The following is a 9,617-nucleotide window of genomic DNA, read 5'->3' as shown; positions in this document are numbered from 1 at the left end:
TTTTTGTGCTTCTCATGGTTGTTCGTTTTTTCGATGATTTCAGTTGTCCGGTGCAGTAGGTAATTCGAATAGATCTAGTAAGGAATTATTCCTTGAGGCATCAAGCTATGAGTGCAGGAGTTAGTGGTACTCACCTCAGACTCTAGTTGTCTTATCGGTTTTGTTGCAATCGTTGGGTATTGATGAGAGATATCATTGATTATTGAATCTCTCATTAATGAGATATTTTGACTTCACACTGTTTATATTGTTCGATACTATACTTGAAATTGACTGACATCTCGTGTACATATTTTATTAGTGATTGATTATTGCCCTAATACAGCACGTGTGGTAACTCGCAATATACTTTAAATTATTTGCCCTAGTGAGTTACATAATCTTTAATGACGAATTTCCAGATAGTGCATCCGGTGCAACTACAAATTCCCATGTCAATGAAACTGAATAGGGACCATGGTCCATGTTCAAAACATTTGACAACAAGACTCACACTCTGATTATCAAGTGTCTATGGTAAATTTCGGATGCTAAAGTATTTCTGACATTCGACCTGGTCTTTGGATAGGTTCCATGCAGATAGTGAAATTATTTGCCTCAGTGTTATCTTAGTTAAGATGTAGACTGATTGCACTTGTTAATGACCAACGCCATGTCAATGCCAAAACATAATAGTAAACATTGCAACCTTTCTGCAATATCCGACCAAGCTACTTAACCTAAAATTAGGTTTAGTAATAATGGCTATTACAATATATCTATTTAAGATTTTAGCACTATTTGCCACAAACAGAAGCATACTGTAATCACAGTTAATTCTCTCGTACATACGTCTACTATGTGACTCTAGACATTGTTTTGACATGATTGAATGTTTGCGGAGCTCCTCTAAAGGGAATCAAGAGGAAAGGCGCGCAGCTCTGTCGGCTATGCGACTACTCGCAAGTCATAGGAATGCTCGAGGCCGGAACCTTGGACCCAACGTCTGTCGAGGTACCTTCTTATGGTGGCAGGCATTGCGTGCATTTCCTCTGGTCCGTGCGCGTTGTGACAATGACTAAGGGTTCAGCATAGGATACAAACATTTCTTTCACTCGGCATTGCGGTGTGGATCTAGCTCATGTGAAATATACATTTCATCGCCGTAATTGTGTCGATTTTTCGTCGATTTTTACATTTTTTCTACTAGATGAAGATCATGATCTGAGCGTAACTACTCTTCTTGTACCGACTCTCTTATAATGAAAATGTAGAAAATGCGTGACTATACGGAATTTTTTCGGGTGCGAGTGCTGTCCTATTTGTATCTCGCCCGCGATACCTGGGGGCGAAGGAGAAGGAAGAGGGGGGGTTAGGCATGTGATTGCGACGGCGAAAAAGACGGAATCTATAGACCAACCGCGCTCGTCGTGGGTCTCGTATCCTGTCATGTCTTCGCGTCCCCACAGTAAGTTGTGCTCTGATCGTGTGTGGCTCCAAGTGCGAGTGGATCTTCATGGACGTCAGACATATTGAAGCGATCACACTACGCTAGCTCACGTCCTTCTTCAGTATCCAAGCTACCTCTCACTCTGTTTGTCCGTGAGCGAGAAGGTCCACGCCACGAACCATGTCTTCCGTTCGCCTTGTGGGACGCCCATATCTTAACGTGTCACGCTACTCCGTCTCTCCTCACATGCCCACTCCGCTCGGATCGGCCAAGCAGTATAATCCGCTCGAGCCCCTCTCGCGCGGCTCTCCGCGTCGCATCCGGCGTCTGCAGGGTATGATTCGACAAGCTATTATCTCATGGGTGACGCCGACGCGCGTGCTCCTGTTAGGATCGTTAAGCGGGCGGTGCCTGGTTGTTCCGTGTTACTTATTTTGCTCTTTCTCATCGCGCTACTAAGCAGCTCTCGCGCTGCTCGCGGAGCTCATTCCCGGGGTTACGACAGCTGCACGTTGCGGAGACTTGCGCGTCCTGTGATCATAAAAGTCGCCCAAGTCATCCAGCGATACAGCTTTATGGTCGGCTGGGAGAGCCGCGCCGTGAATGGCGCCCCCTGCCGCGCGTCAGGTCGTAGCCGGGCTGAATTGGCACGACCCACTGGTGGCGACGTCATTCTATACGCGATGGAGAAGAGAAATTAGATGGAACACGACAAGCAGCGCAAGATAATAGGAGCAGCGTGGGCGGATTGGAAGGAACCTGGTGACACTCGTCGCCGGTCGTCGGAGGCGCGGGAGAGGTGGCGGATTTGCTTGAAATCATGGATGAGCGTAGGAGGGATGGGTGAGGAATGGATAGGCGTCCAGGGGCGAGAAAGGTGTTCGGGAGCTTCCCCTCGACGCCGAACGACCGAGCTGGGATGACGTGGCGACTTCACGTGTGCCAATATGTCTGCATGCGATCCAACGACAACAAACTTATTCGGGGCGAGATGCAAAAACACAGCACATTCGGTGTTTATAGATTCCGTTCTTTTTTGCGTGGAATCACATGGCGTGATGCTTCTTCTTCCTTTTTGGCCAGGTATTGGGCGAGGATACATATGGACAGTCATGGCCTATCCGTATACAGTTTTTTCTCTTTTCTTTTGAAGGGAGGAAAGCCGATACTCTCTCTGTTCCATGAGAAAAAAAAGTAAAATTGACAAAATTGACCTTTGGATGAAAGTATTTCACAAAGTGTACCGTCGGTGAAAGAAATTTACCTAGCTGACCCTTTGTGCAGCGCACGACAGAGCAATGGGCACTGCATGCCTGGCCACCATGGCACCGCGGGGCCAGGTCCGGCCCCACACCTGGCAGTGCAGCGCCTAGCCGACAGGCGCCACACCTATCCTTTAGGGGCTGCACATTCAATTGTCAAAATGAATAAAGTAGTTATGTACTGATTGTTGTCTGTTTGGGAAATTTTAAATGTGGTAAAGATATAATGAGGAGATCAGCAGCTTATAGAACATGGGAAAATTAACTAGCCAAAGACCATATGATTGTCCAAAGCACTTTATAGTGTGAGCTTGTGTCATGGATGACGTTATCCCATGATTCTTCGTATGTTTTATCCCATGGCAATAAAATATGGACACTTGCTGTATGTAGGTACCAATCTAATATCAGTGACAGATCAGTCTTCAGGATGACTAATTAGAAGCCAGTGTGAATAAATAGTGATTTAAGATTCAAGATTCCTCCAACTCCAAGCAACAAAACTGAAACAGAGCGGATGCATACCCTCCAGCTTCATGGCCTAAGATCCTCAGGAAGCATCGAACCTACTGCAACAAAACGAGAACAGACCAGAACAACAACTAGCAGACGGCAGCAAAAACGATGTCGCATTTCAGGTGCATGACTTTAATTACAACGCACCGATGTTCCCCCGCTCTCATTTTGGAGTCCATTTTATCAAAAGTTGGATCATAGATTGACAGCGTCAGCAACCAACCACAACAGCCAAGCATGATTCTTTACAATTGGCACAAGAGTTCAGCTTGCCGTCAACACACGGTTCGCCTGTAGCAGATTGAGGTGATATATAGGTTCTTCACCCATTTTTCCTGGAAATTTTATTCAATGTTAGGTCCCGACATATTAATGAAGATATTACAACACACGAGGACAGATTATGTACGCCACTGTGAGCTAGCAAAGGAAATGCACAACGTACCTTCACATAGTTGCTAATCAACAAGCCAGCTTCATTGCATTTTTTCTATATGCTGATGCAGCTCTGAATCAGCTATACTGAAGTGGTATCTGCAGAAGGCAGGAACAACATCTTTACGGAACAGGATCGATAACAATTGAAATAGGCACGCTCCCAATCTCCCAATCTCAAGAACAAGCAAGCAGAGGATAGGCAGACAAACAGGAGCTACTTGCTTAAATCATAATAAGTCAAAACAAAACCCTTTCATCACTAACAACGAGCACAAATGCTTTAGTTACAGAAAAACATAATAGTATAGTTCAGATAGCTGCTTTCACCAGGATATCAGGTAAAATTTAGGCATGACTACCTTGGATGACATTAAAAATTGGAGTTCACACCAAGATATCGCAAGTTCGCAACAACGATAAGTAACTGGAACTCCTGTCTTTTTAAAGAAAATAAATTAGAGCTAAATAGTACTCATATAACCCAGCTATTTAGAGCCATCTGACGCTTACAGTCATCTAATCCTTGATCTGGAGTATGAAGAGCCGATGATGACTATGTGCAGTGGCGGACCTAGCCCAATGGGTCAGGATGGGCCAACAGTGCAATTGTACATATAATTTTATTTTTTCTTTTCTTTTTTAGCTTTTTCCCTATGTTATAAAGCCCATTTTTCAATCTCAGGGTGGGCCGTGGCCCACCCTGTCCACCCTCTACCTCCGCCACTGACCATGTGTCGTGTAGGCGTGGCGAGTGGCGGGGAGCTTATCGGACTTGAAGCACCAGAACTAGTTAATTGCACGAAGCCACCACATTGAGGGCTAGGTTTGCAGAAAACCAACTTCACGATTTTTGACTAAATCTATGGTAAAGTTTCTGCATAAGACACTGATAGGCGGCGGCTTAGGGCGTTTTGAGCATGTTTATGACAGGTGGGTCCTGCTTTGTGCTGATGTGGCCACCAGAAAAGACCACTTTTACAGGGCAAGGGAAGGAAGAAATCATGTCTGAGCAAGCAAAAGAAAATTTGGAGAATATGTCAGCATTTTCAAATTCAAAATGAGTTACCGCTGCTTTGTGGGCCACCTAGGATTATAAACCAAATTTCACCGAGTTGTTGGGCTCCCCAACCGAACATTTTTCATAGGTTATTCGTCTTCTTCCAGATTTAAAGCCATTCCTCGACGCTTATTTCCAACCTACAATTTGCACAACAGAAGCGTGGGCAACTTAAATTGACAAGCACAGATACATGTTGTGGATAAAGCAGTGCAGTCCTCTAGAGCTCCATAGATCCTGATGGGTCTCGAAGCAGGTCCTTTCGATTAAATCATCAAAGAGAGAAACACGTTTTTTGTACTTTGGTTCTTTGCCAGATTTCATACAAGTGACAGTCTCAAGAAAATGCTTGAATGGAGCTGGACAGAATCTACATAACATATCTGGAGAAGTCTCCATTTTCCTCTTACAGACAAGAAAACTTATGTTACCTCCCTGCAGTAATAAGCCATCAATAATAAAGTAACCAAATTCATGAGAAAAACTTCTTTTCTTGAGCGGATCCAGGCTGACCAAGCAAAAGGTTTCAGGTTTTACATCACCATGCACAAAGCTGGCCACAATAGGAGGATCAGCAACTGTTAACATGGAGGGATAAAAAAGAACGGGAAATGCATCTCAAGAACATCAAATGGCTTGAAAGTAACCTTTGGAGCGAATCTTCGCAATAATTAATATGGCCTAACGGCAATACAAGCAACCATTTGAAATGACATCCTGTCACTGTCAGGGGTGTTGATACTTTCAGCAAGGAGAAAGGAGAACAAAGCAGAGGGAGTGAAAAGATTGATAAGATACTTACTCCTGTCCGAGTGAATGCCAAACATCCCAGGGGCAGAGGGGCTAGGACCAAGCAGGTCCATTACCTGAAATTTGGAATGGTAGATCAATGAAAAGATCATAATGAGTTAAGATGCTTAATCCTGGAGTGAACTCCTCAAAATTCAAGTTGAAGCATGATCCTCTGCTGGTCAGGATCAGAACAAACAACAAAGTCAAAATATATTGACAGTCTTGATCAATGGATTGAGTCCTTGGTCTAACAGGATTTACAGCTAAACTTTTGATCATTATCATGTTATAGAAGACAGGAGTTGGATAGCGCCCTATTTTTTCTGAGTAAATAAAATAAAATATTAGTGGCTTCTTCTTTGGCATGCTCAAGACAGAAGCAGCCTGGTGTCTACAACCTGCAGGTTGCGAGATAGATTCAGTTCCGTCAGTGATCATGTGGCGACACCACACTGGCCACCTTAGCACACTAACTTTCTATGTACAAAAATTCAGGCTTGGCATAAGTCTACACAACTACTGATCTTTTGCTACAAAGGAAGCTGTGCACAGCACCAGTTCTCTGTGGTTAGCTGAAGGCATTCCTCCAGCAGCTTATGCATGTAATGCTGAAGTTACTGGTTGTCTGATGTGAGCCATCTAAATGTTTGAAACAAGTTTAGTTTGCTGAGCTCAAAAGTATGGAACTGAAATGCAGAGACATATGCAATATTTTTTTTCCTCCCTTTTGTGAGGACATATGCTGTCAAATTATACAGTATACGAGGAACTTGACCAAATTCATGAAAATGATGTGTTCCAGATGATTTATATATCGCAAATAAGATATGAAGGGCATGTGTTTGCCCTGGTAAGAGCAGCCCGCGTTCCTCAACATGAAAATTCCCAGCAGTACCCTTACACAGATGTTAAATGAAAACCTTCATTCTACTTTTATTGATCCACTTATAAGGAAAAGATTTACTGGTGCACTTCGTATGACTGTTGTGAGTCATGTAATGGTACCAAAAATTAGATTAAAACTTACAATATATATCATGGAAGGAATGTACAAAGGTCAGATTAGAGGTACTCCCTCTGTTCCAATGCGGACTACATACGGAGCAAAATACGTGAATCTACACTCTAAAATATGTCTACATACATCCGTATGTAGTCCGTATTGAAATCTCTATAAAAGATCTTATATTTAGAAACAGAGGGAGTATATATCATGGAAGGAGAAGGGCCAGCGGCCTATACAAAACATCAAGGATGTAAAAAGTAGGAAGATGCAGATAATTTCGTTTCATCAGTATATTGCCACATCATATGTAAATATCAGAAACAGAAAACCAGTAACAATTTTTGTTTAATAAGCGTTTACATTATTTGAGGTACATATCTTAATGCTGTCTGATACACAGTAACTGACGCATAAGGCCAGGACCAGAATCACAGCAGACACCACACCCAGCAGTAGGCCAAGATCAGAATCACGGCAAACACCACACCAGAGAAACAGAATCATAGCAAAGAGCAAACACCCATCATTCGTCCTGAGGCTCAGGCAAGTAGCTTGCCGAATCCCTGGATGCAGTAGCGGAGACAATCCACAACGCTACGTGGGCATACCGCTCCAATCAGATCGCATCTTCTTCCATCTGCAATATTGTAACCCTGAATCTTGACATCGCAATCCGGCCCCATGTAGATGGTATCAGAAGCAACACAGGGAAAGGGGTTCTGAGCTGATACGGAAATCGTGCGACCCATGCCCATGAACACGGCACGCCCGTTGAAGCACTTGACCGGGACCAGGACTCCAGCTTCCAAATCCACTCTATAAACATCATACCTCCTGCCATACTTGGTGTCGTGGCATAGGGTCCGGTGCACCAGCATCAACTCCCCACCATTGTCCGCCAGGTGGAGGCTGTGTGCCATTGGGTTGAAATAAAACGACTTGCTCCGATCAGCGACCATATGGAGCCGTGGCGGCTGCTGATCTGAGCCCATGTTCAACACCATGACACCCCTGTAGGTGGCACAGTAGAAGCGGCCCGCAAAAGACAGAGTCGTATTAATTCCATCATTGTGGGCCACTGTCCAACTATCATCGCCGGGTTTAGCGACAGCAAGCACCATGGGATCAAAGAAACTGACTGCCACCGAGGAATCTGCAACGAGGCCCACGCCAGACACCATAACTTTGATCTGTAAGCCGCAGCGCCTAGATCGACTCTGCTCGGGGCTCAGGAGGGCGGTCACCGGCGGGAGATGGGTGAGCTGGTGTGTGAGAGGGTTCAGCAGGCGGACGACCAGGGTGGACTCGTGGAGCAGCAGCAGGAGGCCTTCCGGGGTGAGCGCAAGCAGCGTGTGCTCGGCGAGCTCTGGGAGATCCATATGGATGCACTCGCCTGTAGATATGTTAAGGAAGCGATGGCGGCGCGGTCCGGCAAGTGCCTTGTCGAGCATTATCCACTGGCGGGGGAGAAAGCGACCGTCCAGGCCGCCGGCGCGCGGGTCCGGCGAGCACCGCCGCCATGGTTGGCAGACGGCACGGAAGCGGACATAGTCCGCCACATCGCTAGCAAGGGCAAGCTCGGCGATGAGGCCGGCTGGCCCATCCCCGAGGTTGGCCCAGTCTCTTGTGGAGGTGCTGGCACTGGAACAAGGAATCAGATGAAAATTGGAGAAACGAACAGGAATGGGATCAAACGATAATAATTTCAACGGAAAGATGCACGCACCTGTTATTAGGATGGGGTAGGGACTGCACGGAAAGTGCGGGCTTACCACCACCGCCGAGCGCGGAGCGCGCCCGCTTGGCACCCCAAGAGGGATGTAGATGAGAATGAACGCACCTGTCATTAGGACGGAGTGGTTGCGTGGATTGGCCGGAAAGGGCCGCCTTGCCACCACCACCGAACGCGGAGCGCGCGCGCTTGGTCCCCCAATTGCAATTCATTTGAGCCAAACAAGCGATCGAGTAGTTTGGATTCGCTGCAGGTCTTGGTAGGATGTGGGCGGAAGAAGAGGGGCGGCGCAGATCGAGAAGGCCCCTCGGTCGCTTAGCCGCCCGCCGGAAGGGGATCTGGGCTCCGGAGGTCCCCGCCAGCTTGTCTTCCCCTGGGGGGGACGTGGCAGAGGGCTGCGTGGATAGATCAGAGGAGGCGGCGGCGATGGGAAAAAGGGATTTTCTTTTCCCTTTTGTACGAGTGGGTAGGGTGGCTGCGGTCGATGCTCAAGCGGAGAGGGGCGGCGGCGGCCTGTGCGCGAGCAGAGATGGGCTGCTGCGGTCGGTGCTCGAGCGGGAGAGGACGGCGGTCGGTGGTCGTGCGGCCTGGTGTACGGGAACGGCAAGGCAGCGTCCTGGGGCGGGGTGAGTAGCGGCGCGGATGCCAGAGGGATGGGGCGGCGCCGGAACTAGCTTCCGCTCCCTGCGTCCATGGCACGGGAGCGTGTGTTTCAGGGCGGAACGGGGAAGGATTAGCGAAGAAGAAGAAGAAGGGGAAACAAGGGATTCGGCTTTACACACCAAGTGGTAATTAGGGAAACGGCGGCCTCTTTCGCAAACTGTAGGGCTAATGCGATTATTATGCGAGGCAAAGGTGTGCGCCGATTGACGGGGGTGGCTCCGGGCGTGGGGTACATTACATATGGAGAGTCGTATCCGTACCCTTCAAGTCTCGGAGAGGGAGACGATCACGGATCTAGCCACGCCGTGGTTTTCACACGCGGTCGGTAAAGAAAGGCGATCTCGTCTCCACCCACCAGGGCACCTTGCTCCGCCGCTTTGCTCAAAAAAAAAAAAAACCTTGCTCCGCCGCTGTCCTCCCCTCCGCTAACGACCTCGGTCGTCGGATTCATGCGTGTGGATTGTTTTAGGCATTATTTTCTTAGGGTTTTGGGTTGTTCAGCATCATGGCTTCGACAGTGGCGATGGCGACGCCGGCTAATAATTCTTCAGATCCTTCCCAACGAGGCGATCCGCTTTTGGGGTGGATTTGAAAACCAGACTGTTCAAGTAAGGATGGTGCGGCGGCGGCATACTCGTGATGGACCCGTGTCCTCGGGCTCCGCCGTTGCGACGACACGGAGCTTGGGAGGTAGTCCAGGAGCAGATGCAGATTGTGGTATG

General features: G+C 47.5%; 1 protein-coding gene across 1 annotated transcript; it reads right to left on the bottom strand.

Moving 5' to 3' along the window:
- Positions 1 to 6,775: 6,775 nt before the first annotated feature.
- LOC125510878 lies at positions 6,776 to 9,126 on the bottom strand. Its single transcript, XM_048676157.1, has 2 exons — positions 8,227 to 9,126; positions 6,776 to 8,141 (listed from the first exon to the last, which is right to left on the bottom strand). Exons 1-2 carry the CDS (start codon positions 8,442 to 8,444, stop codon positions 7,040 to 7,042), a joined length of 1,320 nt encoding a protein of 439 aa, XP_048532114.1. The 5' UTR covers positions 8,445 to 9,126; the 3' UTR covers positions 6,776 to 7,039.
- Between the last annotated feature and the right edge of the window lie 491 nt (positions 9,127 to 9,617).

The sequence above is a fragment of the Triticum urartu genome, chromosome 5 (assembly GCF_003073215.2).
Source record: "Triticum urartu cultivar G1812 chromosome 5, Tu2.1, whole genome shotgun sequence".
In the NCBI taxonomy this organism is placed as follows: domain Eukaryota; kingdom Viridiplantae; phylum Streptophyta; class Magnoliopsida; order Poales; family Poaceae; genus Triticum; species Triticum urartu.
Note: the sequence above shows the minus strand (reverse complement) of the source record. Positions and strands in the feature narration are given on the sequence as shown.